Source organism: Coenobita brevimanus, chromosome 78, assembly GCF_032717465.1.
Source record: "Coenobita brevimanus isolate Jiangsu-jjx chromosome 78, ASM3271746v2, whole genome shotgun sequence".
Classification (NCBI taxonomy): Eukaryota; Metazoa; Arthropoda; class Malacostraca; order Decapoda; family Coenobitidae; genus Coenobita; species Coenobita brevimanus.
The window spans coordinates 863,586-885,522 of record NC_137031.1 but is presented as its reverse complement, the minus strand read 5'-3'; the positions used below and the strand labels follow the sequence as shown (position 1 = coordinate 885,522).

The following is a 21,937-nucleotide window of genomic DNA, read 5'->3' as shown; positions in this document are numbered from 1 at the left end:
CTACACAGTGAATTACGAGAACGTGTTAGAGCCCCGATACACACTTCCCTGTAATTAAAATCTTAGAGCATCATTGATCAAAGGAAAACACAGTATTAACCTTCACTGTTTCTAAAGAACATGTAGGTATATTACTCGTTACCAGCCTTCATGTATCTTGCTGAACGTGTTGGTGTTTGATATAGCTCTCAGATATTTTCGGTCGCAGTATTACTAAGCACAAACTCCTATCTGATGATATCCGTTTAGCTAGCCTTATATAATTAACAGTATGCAGCATACACTTGTCGGTATAACGTAAGGTTAAATGCCGAAAATTCCCATCGTCTCTATTTCGTCACGCCACAGTTTTCTTACGTAGTTATTCCTACCCTCCTTTTCATAAAATAGTTTCTGTATCCTGAACTACATAGAAATACGCGATGATTGACAAAAAAAAAAAAAAAAAAAAAAAAAAATGATGCCCAGCACATATGGGTGCAATGACAGGCATGAGGATATACTGTATATTTGTTAAAGGTATCCCTCCTTTCCACGCCATAGTGAGATGAGAAGGGAGGAAGGATCCATGGGAGCAATGTGTGGTGTGAAGAGGTATGCCGAGCTTGGTTTTTAGGCCCCTCCAGTTCGACTGGAGCAATCTCCTCATAGTAGACGTCCTATGAAATTAAAGCAAACAACACAAATCATATCAAAATTCAAACGTTTAATAGATGTTTATAGTTTCTGCCATGTTAAAAAACGTGGCAGAAACTATAAACTCTAATCATCTATTGACTCAATCGGATACGTTTATGTGAAGCTACAGAATGTGGTGAATGTTTTTGGCGTATTCGATAGAGCCAGGATTCCGGGGGCTTGAATGATGAGTGGCTGGAAGCGTGGCCCATTGGACTGGGCAAGTTTGGGCTGTCTGGACATTGCTACTCCTCACCCTGCCTTTGGGTGGGAAAGGAGGTCCGGATGATGATGATGATGATGATGATTATAGTTTCTACACGAACATCAACTTATTTGAGGTAGTTAGGTCATATCTGTTGTCGAATGGACGGTGATGCGGCGAGGTGCACTGACATAGGGAAATGGAGGAAGGGTGAATGGGTGCGGGTTTAGGGTAGCTAGTTTGATCCCTGGTGACTTACTAGAACATTGCAGCTTACCTTAGCTGTTTTTTTTACATTCTAATTACTTTTGGATTGTTGGCCATAATATACACAAACAATACATTCTTTTATGTAGACACTGGACCTAGCGTATATATGACGAAGAATGTGTTTAAATGCAGAATGACTGCAGTGACTGCGCTGGGGGTAATTTACCCGAGGTTGAGAGCCACTACTCACGGTGGAGCTCTACAAGTAGCGGGCTACCAGATTCATAGTGTGGACACTCGCTGCTGTTAGTACCAATTTGCAATGAAGTACTTAAACTGCATCACGTATTCGGTTACGAAGCATGATAGTAGGGGGAATAGTTAAGGTAGTTTCATTAGCTGAGCAGGCAATTATTCTCTCTTAGTTAAAATTAATTTTCTGTAACCAAAGTGAATTAATTATAAATGACATCGTACTGAAGGCATATCATACGACTTGCATAAAAGATTTACAAAATTTTCATTGCTAGTGTCATTGAACTGGAATGGCCAATCTTATATCACATATATATTACACTGAAGAATTCCTGAGAGTGTGTAACTGCCTAACCTCTCATATTAGCCCATTTCGTAAGGAAATTTTGCATCTCGATAGATACCAGCACCAACTACAGTAGACAATGTGCCTCGGACAGGTTCCGCTGCTTCAAAAGTCAAAATCATTCGAAACTAACCTCTGAAACACTATTCTGAATGCTTACATTTAAGTTAACCGGTACTCATTCCTAAATGTAATTCATACTGTAACTGCAATTGCATCTTGCTTATTTAGTACTTAAACATTATCTGTATACATTACTTCTTGCCACGTAGTTAATATTTTATAATAAACAAGGGTCGATATATTTGTTCCGATACTTAACGCTTCAGCCAATCACGTGCATCCTTACAAAGGTTTTAGGTTCTGAGTAATCCATTGAAAAAATACGAGTGTTTACTACGGAGCAGCTGCCAGATATCGCCACACACCAGCATATTTGGTGCACTTTCATCTTGGCCAACTGTACATATAATGGTTTAATACAGCCAGATAACAGTGTCTGGGTTATGAATCATTTGGATAAATGAGGCATTACTTAACAACGTGAATGAGGTCACAACCAATAACTGCTTTGAACTACAGAATGACACTGCCATTACAGACTATTGTGATGAAGCTTAATGATAAACACTGCAAACACTGAAGCATTTCAAGTCTACTGATGCTGAAGAACAAACAGGATGTTATGTAAACACTGCAAACACTGAAGCATTTCAAGTCTACTGATGCTGAAGAACAAACAGGATGTTATGTAAACACTGCAAACACTGAAGCATTTCAAGTCTACTGATGCTGAAGAACAAACAGGATGTTATGTAAACACTGCAAACACTGAAGCATTTCAAGTCTACTGATGCTGAAGAACAAACAGGATGTTATGTAAACACTGCAAACACTGAAGCATTTCAAGTCTACTGATGCTGAAGAACAAACAGGATGTTATGTAAACACTGCAAACACTGAAGCATTTCAAGTCTACTGATGCTGAAGAACAAACAGGATGTTATGTAAACACTGCAAACACTGAAGCATTTCAAGTCTACTGATGCTGAAGAACAAACAGGATGTTATGTAAACACTGCAAACACTGAAGCATTTCAAGTCTACTGATGCTGAAGAACAAACAGGATGTTATGTAAACACTGCAAACACTGAAGCATTTCAAGTCTACTGATGCTGAAGAACAAACAGGATGTTATGTAAACACTGCAAACACTGAAGCATTTCAAGTCTACTGATGCTGAAGAACAAACAGGATGTTATGTAAACACTGCAAACACTGAAGCATTTCAAGTCTACTGATGCTGAAGAACAAACAGGATGTTATGTAAACACTGCAAACACTGAAGCATTTCAAGTCTACTGATGCTGAAGAACAAACAGGATGTTATGTAAACACTGCAAACACTGAAGCATTTCAAGTCTACTGATGCTGAAGAACAAACAGGATGTTATGTAAACACTGCAAACACTGAAGCATTTCAAGTCTACTGATGCTGAAGAACAAACAGGATGTTATGTAAACACTGCAAACACTGAAGCATTTCAAGTCTACTGATGCTGAAGAACAAACAGGATGTTATGTAAACACTGCAAACACTGAAGCATTTCAAGTCTACTGATGCTGAAGAACAAACAGGATGTTATGTAAACACTGCAAACACTGAAGCATTTCAAGTCTACTGATGTTGAAGAACAAACAGGTTGTTGTGCAACATAAAACGAAGGTGAAATGCATTAAGGAAGAAGAGTTTGGTGATGACATAAACGCTGGTGAAGAAAAGTTGAATGGAGTATAAAAGAGATGATGAGGGAGTGAGTCAGTGGTTTGACGTGCATAGGAAACATGCAGCTGGACACAGTATAACACAGGCGGGTATATGCTATGTGGATGTTAAGGAGTAAGACTCAGACAGGTGAGAGAGTTGATGGTACATGTCACAGTGGTGGAGTTACCTGCAGTGTGTGGGCGTGGGGGGGTGGCAGCTGATCCTGAAGGCAGTGCATGTATATCCCGTCATTTTCTAGGGTTATCCTGGAGGACCGGATGCCACCTTGGTCTTCTTGGACGGCAAATACCAGGCCATGATGCACCAGCGTCTTGATGCGCTGACTCATCTCCAGGAGGTTCTCAACCTGTGGGCAGTACCATACATCAGTATATATAAACAGCATCTATATTTTTTTTTTTTTATGTGTTCGACTCTGGGCATAGGCTTCACAGCCTGCTCCCAAGGCTCAGTAGTCCTCCTTCATGCCATACACCTCTACATGTCACCACTTCAGCGCCAACATCCATCGTCAATACTGAATACATGCTAGGGCTGTCTCATGCAGGACTGGTGTATTGGTATTAGCTGGGGTATTTTTACGACATGTCGGGGGGTCTTCTGGTAGATCAGTAAAGTCTGTTTTATGAAATTCAAATCCTTAAACCGTTCCCTCCTCCAGGGGGATTTGAACTTGGGTCTGGTAGGACTGCAGGCTACCTGTCTACCGATTAAGCCATCGCCTCTACATGGGACACTATCAGTACATTCTTATGGAAACTGGCAATATATTACTACTTGGAGACAATACTGGTGGGGAAGCATGAGACTGTAGTGGGTAACTTACTGTTATTTGCTGTGGCATCTTTGTGATGGTGTTGATCTTGTCCATGATGGTGGAAGCCGGGTCTGGGTGTGGTGGAGGGGCGGGGGTGTGTGTGGCATCAGTCTCCGCTGCCAGTACATCCAGGGCCGTCCTGATGGCCTCACGCACCTGTCCATACTAACACAAACATTAGTGCTGGAGGCTCTGCCAACTATGTGCTAATGTACTATTGCAGACACTTATGGCTGGTACAACCAGCATTGTCAATCCTCTTTTTCCTTGGTGTGAATCATGTGCAGCTCGACTCAGTTAATCCGAATCGTTAATAATACTAGTGAGAGGGAGAGTCGCCGGGAGATGTCTGGTGCAAGTGTAGGGGGTGGCGGTGTTGGGGGTGAGGTGAGGTGGGAACGTGACTGAGTAAATGTGGCATCAGTGTAATACAGATGTGGCACAAGTGTATTTGTTAAAAACGTAGGTTTACGATGTGAATGAGCTAAAACAACCTCTTTTTAGTGGTAACGACACTGAGTTAGGGATTCCACATATATCTCAGAATGCTACCACAAGCTGTGTGTTGAGGTTAACACATACAGGAATTGTCATTTAGCGGCAGTGCTAGAAGTCTGATAAATGGTAACAGTTGGAAGTGGTGGCATGTTTTATAGGTCTGACAGGTTAATAATCGGGGAAACTAATTACAGTTTTAACGAACAAGCGGCAAAAGGTATTGCCGTAGCATCTGACTTTATAACAGATAACCCATAAAGAACAGCTACAGTGTATTGTGCATAATATGACCATACCCACAATAATATGAGTTTTTTCAAGTGTGTTCGACATTGCTTAAAAAAAGGCTGCAATTACTGAATCCTTGATGATTGCTTAACTTTTGCCGTAGATAAGTATAATGTTTACCATGAGATCTGAACTGACTTTTATTCCGCAGTATCCTATATTTGCTTGTTCATGAATAATTGTTAATCTTTCCATTGCTATGGCATTTATAATCAGACATGATTATTTGTCTTTTAGCCAACAGCACTATCTGATACGGCACATACTTTAGATTTCTGTATCTTATCTTTGTAACCCCTAAGGTGTTTGCCAGTACAATATACCCTAGTTCTTAGTAGACCTTGAAGGGCTAACGTCATTGGCACGAGTGTATTACTCACGGTGATATTGACAGTTGGTTAGGCAAAAGAACATAATGCAACATTAATTAAGGGAATATAATATCATTGTTAATACATCTTAGTATATTATTTTACACAGACATATCCCTCAGTAATGAGTCCAGCCACCTTGCTTCTCCACAACCTCCCGAAGCCTATCGGGCATGCTGGCCACCTCATTCCTTACGAGGTGTGGCTTCCCTTGGAATATTTCCCACTGAGTCATAATGTGGGCCGTCAGCTGGTCTGCCGTTTTCTCTGGTCCTGGTTGCCATGTGTTAACCAGGGTTCCCCAGATATTTTCCATTGGGTTACAGTCACAACCCTTACTCGCCCAGTGTAGGAGTTGCAGGTTTTCTGGACTACTAAACCATTCCTAACTGCTCCTGCTGTGTGTACAGGACAACCATCTTGGACAAGATGGCTGGTCCAGGAGAGAAGGGGAAATTTTTCTCTCGCAGGAAGGTAGAAAGAAATCCTGCAGTATATGACTATATTTTTGCGCACTGAATCGTCCCTGCATCTTCACTACATCTCCTACGCCATGGATGGACATATAACCCCACACATTGCATGTCACGTGCCCACTTCTTGTCTCTTTATAAACATTGTTTTGCTCATCGCTGGCAAGAACAAACATTACATAATATTAGAGGGATACCGTGTTTGTATTAGAAATTAATACAAAATAATCTATAATTGGAAATTGTAGCCTACACTGCTTTCACTCCAGTCTCTTTGGAAATCAAAGGAAGGTGATCCGTGGGTAACAACTCTATATTGTGGGAAGTTGTTGCGGAGACGTTTAGGAGTCTAGAATTACTAAAGGAAGACTATTATAATAATTCAGAACACCCACCAACACCAGGACCTTTACATTTATCACTGTTAGTAATTAGTGATTTAACCAACTTATGTACCACATTAACATTGGAAAGTGAACCGTGGTCTTTCTCATTTATCTTTGTTATTAATTACTGATTAAACGAACTTGTATACCACATAAGATTAAAAAGTGACCCTTATCTTGTGTGTGTGTGTGGGTGTGTGGGTGTGTGTGGGTGTGAATTATCAGGGTCATATACTTTAATATTATTGTTTCTGCAACAGTTCAGTTATTAAACATCACCAGGTGTTGTTCTTCCTCCACACGTGTACATTTCCGTGATGGCAAGATCGGAAAGTTTTCTCATCTGAGACCACCACCTGGACCAGAAGTTTAGGCTTTGGTCCACGTAGTGACGTGCAAAGTTAAGCCTGGCAGCACGGTGCGCTTCAGTGAGTAACTTTTTTGGCAGGAACCCGGTGATGTATTCCGGCCTCATGAAGCCGCCTCCAGACTGTACTGAGACACATCCAGTTGGAGTCTGTTCCGAAGTGCCACAGCATTCGTTATGGGGGTTTCCTCAGCTGCTTGTATAATGCGCTCATCCTGTACAGGTGTCATTACATGGGAGCGCGGTGTCCTGGCTGAGGAAATATTTTAAAGAGAATACGTACAAACAACTATTTTACATGCTCATAGGAGTGGTGTTAGAGGGAGGAGTTGGGGAACAGGGGGAGGTAGGAGGGTTGGGGTGGGCGGGGAGGTAGAGGAGAATGTTGGTGGACTGTGGTGTGAGGGAGGATTGCAAGGGAGATGATCCGTCACATTAAATTGGTGTCCTGTTACCTATACAACAGGGTTAGTATAACGTCGCTGATGCTGGTTTGCATTTTTGTAGGTCAAAAGTATGTCATACATCGTTGACGCTGTATTACGGGTTAATGTACAATTTATAACACTAGACAGTATAAATAATAATGTCAGCAAAAACATTATGAAACAGTCACATCATACACGGTTGACATACACGTATGGCAAGAAAAGTAACTACTGACCAAATCTTCCATAGTTAGGCTTTTTTACCCTGGTTAGTAAGATCTGTCTCCTCCCACCTCTTGATCCATTTTGTTACAGTTGTTGGGGATATGCCTAACTGACTGGCGATGGCCCAAATACTCGTGCCTCCTTTCCGCAGACCAGCGATCTGCCCTCGCAGGGGTACTTGCTTTTCCTGTCTGTTCATTGTGAATCCTGAACTGTGAATGGTATAGAAATGCTTCTTGGTGTCTGGACAACACCTCGGTATACACCTGGTCTCACTGAGAGGCGAGACTTAATGGCACCAAGTTTGAGGGTGACAGTCGCCTGATGGATGGTTTGGAGGTTGACCCCTGCAGGCAGACTTATACTGGCAGTTGGCACAAGGCCTAAGGAGTGCTTGAACGAGGAGCTGTTGGTTCTATCCAGGTCTAAACAGTTTGGTTTATACTTGCCCTATGACTACGAAAGATTCCAACAAGACCCATAGTCTCCAGGAGGTTATACTGTAGAACGAAGGATGGCTGGACATTTATACTGAATGAATATAAATGACAAAATTTGTGTTGTCGTTTCCATACTACTGTATGCCTTTACTTTGTGCTTGTAGTGTTACAAATTGCCAATTGTCACTACCACAATCTGTGAAAGAGACTCGCATGGCGAAGATTACATGAATACAGATAAATTAAAGGAACAGATATCTTACGATTTGTGCTCGTAACATGATAACCCCATTAACATTATAATTATCTAACTCGAAATTTATGGAACCATCAAAGAATGGATATCTGCAGTATTTCCTATGCATTGTGTAATTTAACATATCTGACACATTTGAAAAAACTCATATTATTGTGGGTATGGTCATATTATGCACAATACACTGTAGCTGTTCTTTATGGGTTATCTGTTATAAAGTCAGATGCTACGGCAATACCTTTTGCCGCTTGTTCGTTAAAACTGTAATTAGTTTCCCCGATTATTAACCTGTCAGACCTATGTAACATGCCACCACTTCCAACTGTTACCATTTATCAGACTTATAGCACTGCCGCTAAATGACAATTCCTGTATGTGTTAACCTCAACACACAGCTTGTGGTAGCATTCTGAGATATATGTGGAATCCCTAACTCAGTGTCGTTACCACTAAAAAGAGGTTGTTTTAGCTCATTCACATCGTAAACCTACGTTTTTAACAAATACACTTGTGGCACATCTGTATTACACTGATGCCACATTTACTCAGGCACGTTCCCTACCCACCCCCACCCACCCCACCTCCAACCCCGCCACTCCCTACACTTGCACCAGACATCTCCCGCCCTCTCACCAGTAAATAATTCGAAGAAACTGAGTCGAGCTGCACGGGATTCATACTTAGGAAAGAGAAGACTGACAGTGCTGACTGTACCAGCCATAAGTGTCGGCGATAGTATACTTCACACATTACAAGTTTATATGTCAGTATAAGTGTGCTCATGGTACTACAGAAGCCTGGTGGTACAAGTAGAAGGGAGTGGCTGCCTACCTTCATGCTGGTGGTGACAATGTTATCACCAGGGAACTGTTCTTGGCACTTCTGCCTCCAGTCTTCAACCTCCACACTGCACTGGACAGCGTGGTTAATGGCCGTGAAGGCCTCCTGTGCTGTGTTGGCATTCTGCAGACACTCCAGTCTGGCCGGCAGCTGCTTCACTCCTTCCTCTCCTTCTTGCTTCATGGCCACCACTCTGACCACCTCCTCCTCTATCAGCTTTACAAATGTGGCCATGTTGTGTGTGAATTCCTCCACCTTTTTTAACAGCTGGAGGTTTTGTTCGTTCTGGTCGGTCAGCCAGGTCAGGTACTGGTCCAGCTGGGACTGGGTGTTTTGGGAGCTGGTAACCTGGCTCCTCATGCTGCTCATGTGCTCCCCCAGCAGGGACCAAAGCTTCTTGCTCATCCCACTGGGCCTCTTCTGGGTTGTACCACCCTTTGTTTTAACTGGCATTTGTTTTTCTGCTGCAGGTTTTACACTTGGCTTTCCACCAGCTGCTCCTGCTGTCTGTGCCAGCTGTACATTCTTAAGCTTTTTGACAACAGCCTCCATTCCATAGTTTACTGGGAAATTATCCAGGGAGGTGGTGGTGTGGCTGGCACGGCACTCAGGGCAGGTCAGCTGGTTGGCTGTGGTCAGTTGTAAGATGCAGGACGAACAAATGGTGTGGCCACACGGCAGAGTGCGTGGCCGACGCTCACTCTCATCATAGGTGATGTAGCACACACTGCACTCCTCAGGATTGTCCTGTGCAACAACAATAACATTGATTGCTTACATGTAACACATGATGGACATTGCTGACCTTACAACCTAAAAGGCAGTTTTAATATTCATAACTCACTGATGCTAAGAAAGAAAGCAATAACATGATCTTTATATAAATGACGTCCATACTGTACAGTCGGCCTAAGAAGTGAGAGTGGAGTATCCAGAAGGTTGCAGTAAGTGATAATGGATAATATTCCTCTTATATCTTTGCAAGATGACACCTATTATGTAAAACTGTAATAGAAAACAATATCTGAAATACAAGATAGGTATCGGGTAGTACCAAGGGGAGACCATATAGAGGCATGAGAAGAGAACAAGAGATCAGGACAAGATGGACATACGTCCCCAACCACCACGCACCCCTCTTCCCCTCAACGGAATCAACTAGAGGTACTGTACAGTCACGCGTACTAATTTCTGCTCAGGGGTTACCCCTTCCTTCCCCCCTCTACCCTGGACAGAGGGAAGGGGGGAATCGCGAACAAGTCTACCTCGCCTTCTGCCCCCAACTCCCCCACCCTCCACCTCCAGCTGCCAGTTACTGATTAGACGCAAATTTTCTCATGTCCTGTAAACATGACTAAACTGTCGTCGCACACGCTTTCAACGGCCAAGATTTGGACTATATTTTTAGAATAAATTATTACCGTATTGAACTGCATTCTCAAATTGAAAATATTCACCATCATTGTAATCCAGTGTCGTCCGCTGCACAATTCTGGGTTCCAGTGCTTACCTTTTCACTTCCCCCAGCTGTCTCTCTCTCTCTCTGAATTTACTTTTCCCACTCACTCTTTTTAAATTTATATAACTTTCTCTTTGCTTCTCTCCCCCTCTCCCCCTTCTCTCTCGTTCTTTGTCTTAAGTCTTCCCCGCCTCTCACACCTCCCCTCCCCCCACCTTAGGCCTGATCAGCAGTCAGTTATACCGTCACTGCTCCTTCGTATATCGTGTGCAGGCAACATTTATCACACACACTTAGGTCAGATGTATGGAAAGCTAATTTTTTTTTTATATATATAATTGTATTTCTCGTTATGTGCCAAGGTCAAATAGAGAACACCAGACCAATATTCGTAATTTTTATTAGAGTGACCGTTCCACTTCACATAGCTGGGTAGCTGGGCTTATAAACTGCACACACACACACACACACACACACACACACACACACACACACACACACGACTTAAATTTTGCACTGACAGCGTGGCGACTACAAATATAGTCATTCTAACAACTGGATCTGCTGGCTCCAAACCTTCCCTGAAACTCCTCATTCAATACGGTAATAATTTATTCTAAAAATATAGTCCAAATCTTGGCCGTTGAAAGCGTGTGCGACGACAGTTTAGTCATGTTTACAGGACATGAGAAAATTTGTAATCAGTAACTGGCAGCTGGAGGTGGAGGGTAGGGGAGTTGGGGGCAGAAGGCGGGGTAGACTTGTTCGCGATTCCCCCCTTCCCTCTGTCCAGGGTAGAGGGGGGAAGGAAGGGGTAACCCCTGAGCAGAAATTAGTACGCGTGACTGTACATCACCCTGCTGCATTACCCTCCACCTGGACCAGCACTCAACGGAATCGGGGCAGGATCTGTGTCCCAGCAGACTCCGTAAGTAGGACTACGATGACGCCCACTGTGCTTGTCAGGGGAAGAACTCCTACCGTGCTCCCTCCACCTACTGCCTTCTGTAGGACTGACGACGCCCACTGTGCTCGTTGGGGAAAGGACGCCCACCGTGTTTCCCTCACCTGCAGCCCCTGCCCTGAGCAGGACCGTGGAGATGCCCACCGCACGTCTCTCACCTGCAGTCCCAGTGCCTAGCAGAATCGAGGCGGTGCCCACTGTGCCTGTCGGGGAGGCCCCACTCACCATTTGGGCCTCATCTGCTGAACCTTCGGCACCTATAGAGGGTCACGACCCTTGCTAGCCTCACTCCTCCAGGAGACGAGCGGGTCACGCCCCTTGCTCGCCTTACTCCTCCAGAGGCCGAAAGGGACGTCCTTCTCACTCTCCCCGCACCACAGGGGGCAGAGCAGGCTCCCCAGCAGAGTCACTGCTGGAAGAGGTCTGGAGTGGCCTTATAGTGAGTCCTGGGGTACACTCATTACAACCAGCGCCCCTAAGTCACCAGTCAATGTCGGACTCCTGAAGGAGGAGAGACTGCAGGCAGCCCCTGTCACACTCCCGACGAAGGTGAGACCGCAGACACCAGACGCAGAGGGACGCCCCCAGAACTCCTGGCCGAGACCTCCCTAGACAAGCCAGCAAACCGTCCCCCATGAAGGGCAGATGCAAGGAAGCACGCCTACTCGATCTGTTCGGTCCCAGCCCCGAGGGCCGACACACTGACGGAGGTCCCTCCAATGAAAGGCCTCCCTCTACACCACCCAGCAGCCCTCACCCGACGATCAAGAGTAAAATAGTGGTACCACGCCCCTTCAGAGAGTGCACACCCGATGAGACACCTCCCACACCTGGGGGCCACTAGTCCCAGACTTAGATGCTTATACTTTATACGGTGTGGGTAATCTATCACATTGTATTGTGTCAAGTCACTGTATTCTTTGTGAGTAATATCCGTGTAAGACTGGTTAGCCTGTGTTTTTAAGCCTTGTTCCATTGGTTGCATGCTCTGGGTCTTAGAAAGAACCCAATATTGGACCCACATACTCAGAGAGAAAGAAGTTGATCTCTGAGTACGTGGCATAACATTAAGTAAATGACAAAGTGCTTATGCATTTCAGAATTGTAAGAAACAGTTTGTTAGTTACGATAATAAGAAATCCTAAATGGAACTAACTGAAATTTCAGAACTATCGCTCAAGGTCAGTCAGGAATAAGTTGAGGGGTTTAAGTCTACTGTGGTAGTAAGCAATTATTTCTGGTATCGTAAGACTGAAAAGAAAAGGCCTTCAATAAACAATGAAGATCTGTTATTTTTATTGAGATATTTACCGTTAGACTACTGGTGAATAGTTAAAAGTTATTTATTTCCGTTTTTGTTGTCTCCATGGATGACGACAGAAAGTGGGAATGCGGCGTAAGTTCGTAGGCGATGTTAAATGGCTCGATCAACAAGCACAAATGAAGACAACTTTTACTGACAGACATGCAGCTATTACATCGCATTTGGCCACTTTTCCACTAAGAAAAATCTGTGGAAGACTTAGTATAAGCTTGAAAACTATCACTTAATGAAATATAAAAGAACCTTGCCAATTTGCTGAGAGTCTGAGCTCCATGGAGGATGCAAATTGTTTCATAGTCTGTAATATCCTCGGTGCCTGAACAACGGGCAAGAGTAATAAAATGCAATAAAAACAGGAGTGAGTTCCACACTTCCAACTCAGTATTTTCAATTAGACAAGACACAGCAGTTTATTTAAAAAGAAAAGTATTCCAGATTTAAAAGATGGAACAAGTATGCACTTTTGCATTGCACAAGTTTGTAAGCCCATGTTCTAGTCCTCTTTACTGCCTAGTGTCAGAGAAAAAGATATAATCTGTCATACCTATAGTCGCAGCACATGACTCTGAGGTTGTCATTATCGTACCCTGGCAACCTACCAATCAAAAGTGCGTCCAGTTTCGTATCATAATATGATACACAAATCATATTATTGTTCACGAATATATTATACATGAATATTATTATACACGAACATATTATACACGAATCACATGCGTCTCATATTATACACGAAACTGGATGCACTGTTGAGGGGTAGGTTGCCACGGCATGATAATAATATCCTCAGAGTCACACGCCACGACTATAATAATTTTGTATCAATAGGGTAGTATATAATTACATTGATTATATGCTAGGGGAGGCAAGGAATAAGAGGCAGAAAAGATCTTGCTGCAGCTTTGGGTAGGGTATCCTTACTAAGAATAATTTTTGTGGCATCCTTATTGTTCCTATGTCATCACCATTGCATTTGAAAAGCAAGTAGTGTATTGCATTCACTTGAATTTTCCTAGGTTGGCCTTCGAAACTAATCAGTTTTTGAAATCCTGGGACATACACACGAGCACGGGGATATGCTGTGCACCACGCGCCGAGTAATAAATTACATATTCAAATCAGGAAAACATATGTTACAGGTTAGCTTCTAATATATCATTCCCTCATGTTATTCATTTCTCATAATTATTAGCGTGATATACTATTTTTTTCTTCTTTTCGGTATAACGTGCTGAAGTACAGAATTTTTTTTACCTTGAATTCAGTAAGTTTTCACGGAAAGCATGGCAGTACAGAGTGTCTGAAGCAATCTGAAACTCTGTCATCACTTCTTGGGGCGACTGTACAAGTGGTTGTCTGATAACAGTATGGTGAACATGCCATAACAGAATATGCTATTGTACTGTAACATGTACAGTAACACTAATATTAATAGTGAGAGACAGTACAGTAGTGAATATTGATCTTTTTATCCACAAACTGTATGTCCAACAACATATGAATTAAGAACCTTTGTACACTAGTCCTGAATGTGACAACCTCCTTTGTATAGTACAGCATAGTGTGTGTGTGTGTGTGTGTGTGTGTGTGTGTGTGTGTGTGTGTGTGTGCTTCTCATTGCCTCAAATACACAAAGCACAAGCCATGTACTGTCAGCAGGGTAACAGTGTACTCACCATATTTGTAGTAGTGGCACTGTTGACTCTGTAGTGACTGGTGACCTGGTAAAATATAACAAGAGTAAATTCTTCCATTACTGTAAGTTAGTCATTATAAGTTCCATCCCTGTAGTAATATTGCATGTGTGTGTGTGTGTGTGTGTGTGTGTGTGTGTGTGTGTGTGTGTGTGTGTGTGTGTGTGTCAGCATGCTTCCTGTGTGTACATGTGTGTGTATGCAGATGTACACACGGGAATGTATTGATTAGCAGAGTCCTTCGTTGTCTGGGAATGTGTTCATTTGTACTGAGGTGTGCTGTGTTGTGATGTGTTGTAACACGTGTATTGTCTTGTGTTTATTTGTGCCGTGTTGCAGTGTGTTGTGGTGTAGTGTGTTGTGCTGCATTGTGATGTGGTTTGCTGTGTGGTGTTGTAGTATGTTGGATCGTGTTAATTTCTGCTGTGTTGTGGTGTGCTGTGTTGCACTTTGTTGTGGTGTAGTATGGTGGGTTGTGACGTGTGTTTTGTTGTGGTATAGTGTGGTGTGGGCATGTGTGGTATGGTGGGTTGTGACGTGTGTTTTGTTGTGGTATAGTGTGGTGTGGGCATGTGTGGTATGGTGTGGTGTGGGCATGTGTGGCATGGTGTGGTGTGGGCATGTGTGGTATGGTGTGGTGTGGACATGTGTGGTATGGTGTGGTGTGGGCATGTGTGGTATGGTGTGGTGTGGGCATGTGTGGCATGGTGTAGTGTGGGCATGTGTGGCATGGTGTGGTGTGGGCATGTGTGGCATGGTGTGGTGTGGGCATGTGTGGCATGGTGTAGTGTGGGCATGTGTGGTATGGTGTGGTGTGGGCATGTGTGGTATGGTTTGTTGTGGCCATGTATGGTGTGGTATGGGCATGTGTGGTGTGGTGTGGTGTGGGCATGTATGGTGTGGTGTGGTATGGGCATGTATGGTGTGGTGTGGTGTGGGCATGTATGGTGTGGTGTGGTGTGGGCATGTGTGGTGTGGTGTGGTGTGGCCATGTATGGTGTGGTGTGGTGTGGCCATGTGTGGTGTGGTGTGGTGTGGGCATGTATGGTGTGGTGTGGTGTGGCCATGTATGGTGTGGTGTGGTGTGGGCATGTGTGGTATGGTGTGTGTGGCCATGTGTGGTGTGGTGTGGTGTGGTGTGGGCATGTGTGGTATGGTTTGGTGTGGCCACGTATGGTATGGTGTGGTGTGGGCATGTGTGGTATGGTGTGGTGTGGGCATGTATGGTGTGCTGTGGTTTGGGCATGTGTGGTATGGTGTGGTGTGGGCATGTGTGGTATGGTGTAGTGTGGGTATGTGTAGTATGGTGTGGTGTGGGCATGTGTGGTATGGTGTGTGTGGCCATGTATGGAGTGGTGTGGTGTGGGCATGTGTGGTATGGTGTGGGCATGTGTGGTATGGAGTGGTGAGGCCATGTATGGTGTGGTGTGGTGTGGGCATGTGTGGTATGGAGTGGTGAGGCCATGTATGGTGTGGTGTGGTGTGGTGTGGGCATGTGTGGTATGGTTTGGTGAGGCCATGTGTGGTGTGGTGTGGTGTGGCCATGTATGGTGTGGTATGGTGTGGGCATGTGTGGTAAGGTTTGTTGTGGCCATGTATGGAGTGGTGTGGTGTGGGCATGTGTGGTATGGTGTGGTGAGGCCATGTGTGGTGTGCTGTGGTCTTGTGGCATGGTGTGGTATAGTTTTATGTGGAGTGTTGTGGTTTTGTGTGTTGTATTTCGCTGGGTGTTTTGGTGTAGTAATGTATTCTAACATATCACGTGTAAATGCTGAATCACTCCTCTCTTTCCTGTCTGCTTGCTGTCTGCCTAACTGCCTGATGCCTGCCTGCCTGGATGCATCCCTGTCTGCCCGCTTCCCTAAATGCTGCCCTGCCTCTCTCTCTCTCTCTCTCTCTCGTTCCAGGCCACACCCTTAGCCACATTTATCTATCTATCTATCTATCTATCCTCTGTAGACTTAGCAACATAGTAACTAGTACAGGCAGTGTTGCCAAAGGAAAATTATGGAAATCTGCTAAATTTGCTTCGATAGTGGAAAGAAAAAATCAGCGAAACTGGGTGAATTAACCATAACCTGCTTGTCAGGGGTAAAAAAAAGAAAAGAGGGGGGAGATAGAAAAAAGATTGTGGAATTGTTAGTTATTAAAATCGCTAGACACAGCCCGAATGAAAAAAATGTCACTACTGCGTTTGTCACTGCAGCCACAAGTCATTCTTTAAACAAACACCAAACGCACTTTCTCCGTGTAATTATAAATCTCGTTACGTTGTTTCATCTCTAAATCTGATATTAAGAAAAAAAAACTATTGCTTCGGATTCCCTCAGTGCAATCCTTTACACTTTGTTGCCAGTGCAGCGCTTTTCTTCTACATCGAGACATTTCCCTCCACTTAACGACAGTTTTTCAATATTTAGCGTCAAGAAGTCTGCTTCTGTTACACCCATCTGTACACAATTCTGGGAATATTGCCAACTATTATCATTTTATATGGCTATTTTATATAGATTTTTTATTTCATTTATCACCTTTCTAGGGGTTTGAGGCTTTGCATTTGGCAAGTCACTTTATCAGCGTCCATCACGACTCATTTGCCCTTCCCTGCACGTCTCCCTCTGCCTTACACTGCCCATCCTTCCCTCATATATATATATCATAACCTGAATATATGAGAATTGTTATGCTAGGTGTTTTTAGGTTGGGTTCCCGTCCTAACGACACCTTATGGTTAGCTGGGTCCCCTTTCTAGACCGGAGCAAAGACACAGTGCAAGAGGAGCAGGATATAAGAACACAGGGAAACAATCTTACATGTAGGCTATATTACCAACTTAATGATACAGGGCAGCTAGATATTCCACAAGACTATACAAAGGCAAGCTCGGACTGGCAGATATAATGTAGGTATCATGCAGGATACAGGCCGTCTCAAGAGTAGGTGGACAGACACTGTACTTAAGTGAAATTGGGGATACACTTTAATTATTGGGCTGCATATACTTCACAACGATTCTGCACATGTCCCGTGTTCACTGAGTGGAGCAGGATAGCAGAATATTATTAATGTCTCGGCTCACATTTGGTGGAGATGAAATGGTTAAACTCTGTCACTATGCTCCGATTGTCACTTTCACTTTCACTTCACGGGCATGGCAGTCACAGTCACAGCAGGGGTGTGGGGCAAGGAAGCGGCCATCCGGCAGCTCACAGGTGTCAGCCCAGGGTTGGCCGAGTCCCCTCAGATGCCTTCTCATCCAGAGGACACAGGACTACTCGTAGGGGCGTCGTCCTCCGGAGTGGGCCTCGATCGAGTGTGGTGAAGGGCCCCGCACTGGAGGGGCTGGGTATAGGGGTTCAGCCCTCGGGACTGAGGCCGAAAAGCTCTTGTAGGTGCTACTGCAGGTGCCTGGTGCGGGGAGGGCATCGCTCCTCATCAGGACTGGAGAGGTTGTGTCCCAGAGTACTAGGGTGGTGTGGAGAGCCATCTACTGCGGTCTCGCTCCAGCTGCTTTGCCGTCAGGGTAGGCTGTGGCATTGCTGGCGACAGGAGTCCTACAGTTGCAGGTTGCCCACTGGTGCCGGCTGGATGGAGTGCAGCCCCAGGGTTAACACTGGTCCTCTCCAGCAGTCCATGAATGGAAGGTTCTCCTCATGGAGGCTGCCTCGGGCTGAGGAGATTGGGGTGGGGCCTGTCTTACCACCGATGGGGCAGCTCAAGCAGGGTTCTCCCTCTGGTCGTGGAGTCACAGGGGGCGAGGGATTTGGGGGCATCCCTCCCTGGCACAGCTACCGGCCGTCGCCAAGGTCCCTTGGGCAGTGGTAGGAGGGCAGCTACCGGCTGTCCCTTTCCCACTGGTACAGCAATTGGCCGTTACAGGGGTCCGACTCCCTGATGAGACCGCAGACGAAGGGTGGCTGCATGCACGGCTATGGGCCGTCACCAAAGTCCAATATGAGGGACAACGTGTAGGCAAGGGGCAGCTACAGGCCGTCCCCTGTCTACCGGCACGACTACAGGCCGTCGCTAGTGTGATGCCCCTCGAGGCAACTGCAGATGGAGAGAGGGCGTGCCTTTCTCTCTTCACGTGCAGCATTCGGCGGTCAAGGGTTGTGCCGGGGGGGGGGGCAGCACTGCGAGTGGTTATAGGCCAACTCTTAGATGCGCGGCTACTGGCCATCGCAATTGTATGGCTACAGGCCGTTGCTTGTGCACAGCTATAGGCCACTACTTGTGCACTACAGGCCGTTGCTGGGGTGCTGTCTGGAGCTGGCTTATTAGCTCCACCCCGATCCTGGTGAGGGCTGGATCAGTTGGAGGGTAATGCACCCGGACTGATATGTTTGCGCTGGGTGCACTCCGTGGAATAGGGATGCGAGGCCATATGGGACATATGCCCATATTGTCTGGATGTTGTGTGCGCCTTACCTATCCCTCCGTTGTCGCCTCCTAGGGGTGTCGTGATGTCCCCTGTCGCCACGACTGCTATTTCAAGAATGTTTAGCAGTAATATGCCAAATAAATAAATGACTGAGGAAGAGGCATTAAGAAGGTAGTATATAATGGCCATGGCCTTCCCGTCTTCCTCCCTGTTCATGTCTTCTTATCTCCCTTAAGTTACACTCTTTCTTTCACACTACACACATAACTTCTAACATTTCTCTCAACTGTCAACTGTTCAGGTGTAAAAATGCATAAATCGCTAAGCAAGAGGGACTACGAGGTTTGGTATGCCACGTACTTATCACCCTCTCTGTGCCCCACCCCTCTGTCACACTTGACACATCAGAGCGTAGTCATGAATGACATGCACAATAAAGAGAGTGAGGGAGTTGGGAGAAAGTGAGAGAGACAGGAGTGGAAGGGGTGTTGGGCGGGCGTGTTTTGCCCACGACCAATGAGCCATACGATCTGGCAACAAGGATGTATGACGTCCTCTGTGCCAGGCTAGGCAGGTGCAGCTCAGCTAATACTTGGATCACATTTTATTGCTACTTTTATCTACCATGTAATTATCATACATTAGGAATTCTTGCTCATTTTACAACTATGTAAATATATTTGCTGGAGGTGTGTGGCAACACCTACCACCCGCTTTTCTTGTATACCTACTTTGTATACTTTGACAACACTAAACATAACAATCAATAAATCAACCAGTCATCAACATTCTCTCTCTCTCTCTCTCTCTCTCTCTCTCTCCTACGGCACATGCCGTATGTATATATGTGTATAAGCATAAATATAAATACATATGTATGTCCTTTTTTCCATGCAATTGTCCTCGTTTCACTGTAAGTCTGTCCTATTTTATGTTGAAGCGTCTGGCAACCCTTCCCCCAGCCTCGACCACTGCCACTGGCTGGCGTGATGTCCCATTGCCGTCCACTGGTACTACCATGACTACCATTGACACCTACACTACCATTGCCGTCCACTGGTACTACCATTACTACCATTGACACCTACACAACCATTGCCGTCCACTGGTACTACCATGACTACCATTGACACCTACACTACCATTGCCGTCCACTGGTACTACCATTGACACCTACACTACCATTGCCGTCCACTGGTACTACCATTACTACCATTGACACCTACACTACCATTGCCGTCCACTGATACTACCATGACTACCATTGACACCTACACTACCATTGCCGTCCACTGGTACTACCATTACTACCATTGACACCTACACTACCATTGCCGTCCACTGGTACTACCATTACTACCATTGACACCTACACTACCATTGCCGTCCACTGGTACTACCATTGACACCTACACTACCATTGCCGTCCACTGGTACTACCATTGACACCTACACTACCATTGCCGTCCACTGGTACTACCATTACTACCATTGACACCTACACTACCATTGCCGTCCACTGGTACTACCATTGACACCTACACTACCATTGCCGTCCACTGGTACTACCATTGACACCTACACTACCATTGCCGTCCACTGGTACTACCATTGACACCTACACTACCATTGCCGTCCACTGGTACTACCATTGACACCTACACTACCATTGCCGTCCACTGGTACTACCATTGACACCTACACTACCATTGCCGTCCACTGGTACTACCATTGACACCTACACTACCATTGCCGTCCACTGGTACTACCATTGACACCTACACTACCATTGCCGTCCACTGGTACTACCATTACTACCATTGACACCTACACTGCCATTGCCGTCCACTGGTACTACCATGACTACCATTGACACCTACACTACCATTGCCGTCCACTGGTACTACCATTGACACCTACACTACCATTGCCGTCCACTGGTACTACCATTGACACCTACACTACCATTGCCGTCCACTGGTACTACCATTACTACCATTGACACCTACACTGCCATTGCCGTCCACTGGTACTACCATTACTACCATTGACACCTACACTACCATTGCCGTCCACTGGTACTACCATTACTACCATTGACACCTACACTACCATTGCCGTCCACTGGTACTACCATTACTACCATTGACACCTACACTACCATTGCCGTCCACTGGTACTACCATTACTACCATTGACACCTACACTACCATTGCCGTCCACTGGTACTACCATGACTACCATTGACACCTACACTACCATTGCCGTCCACTGGTCCTACCATTGACACCTACACTACCATTGCCGTCCACTGGTACTACCATGACTACCATTGACACCTACACTACCATTGCCGTCCACTGGTACTACCATTACTACCATTGACACCTACACTACCATTGCCGTCCACTGGTACTACCATTACTACCATTGACACCTACACTACCATTGCCGTCCACTGGTACTACCATTACTACCATTGACACCTACACTACCATTGCCGTCCACTGGTACTACCATTGACACCTACACTACCATTGCCGTCCACTGGTACTACCATGACTACCATTGACACCTACACTACCATTGCCGTCCACTGGTACTACCATTGACACCTACACTACCATTGCCGTCCACTGGTACTACCATTGACACTTACACTACCATTGCCGTCCACTGGTACTACCATTACTACCATTGACACCTACACTACCATTGCCGTCCATTGGTACTACCATGACTACCATTGACACCTACCCTACCATTCTCATACTACATGTGGTGTGCTGTGATATGGTGTGTTGTGCTGTGTTCTGTTTTGGTGTGGTGTGGTGTAATGATATATGATGTGGTATTGTGTGATATGGTGTTTCCTGTGGTGTGATGTGTGGTGTAATTTGGTTTGGTGTGGTTTGATGGTGTGGTGTGAAGCAGTGTGTTATGTGGGGTGGTGTGATGTCGTGGGATGTGGTGTGGTGCAGTGCGATGTGATGTGGGGCGGTGCGGTGTGATGTGGGGTGGTGTGATGTCGTGGGATGTGGTGTGGTGCAGAGTGATGTGATGTGGGGTGGTGTGATGTCGTGCGATGTGGTGTGGTGTGGTTTTGCGTGGTGGTGTGGTGTGGTGTTATGTGGTGTGTCGTGGTGTGATGTGATATTGTGTGATGTGGAGTGGTGTGTGTGATGCGGTGCAGTGTGTTATATGGTTTGCTGTGGTGTGGTTTGCTGTGGTGTGGTGTGGTG

General features: G+C 45.3%; 1 protein-coding gene across 1 annotated transcript in view; it reads right to left on the bottom strand.

Moving 5' to 3' along the window:
- Positions 1-3,812, bottom strand: part of LOC145408838 (peptidyl-prolyl cis-trans isomerase-like) — a 32,872-nt gene extending 29,060 nt beyond the window's left edge. The window contains exon 1 of the mRNA XM_080279478.1: positions 3,651-3,812. Coding sequence (XP_080135604.1) covers positions 3,651-3,812 — 162 coding nt within the window. The remainder of the gene's footprint in view (positions 1-3,650) is intronic.
- Positions 3,813-21,937: the final 18,125 nt, after the last annotated feature.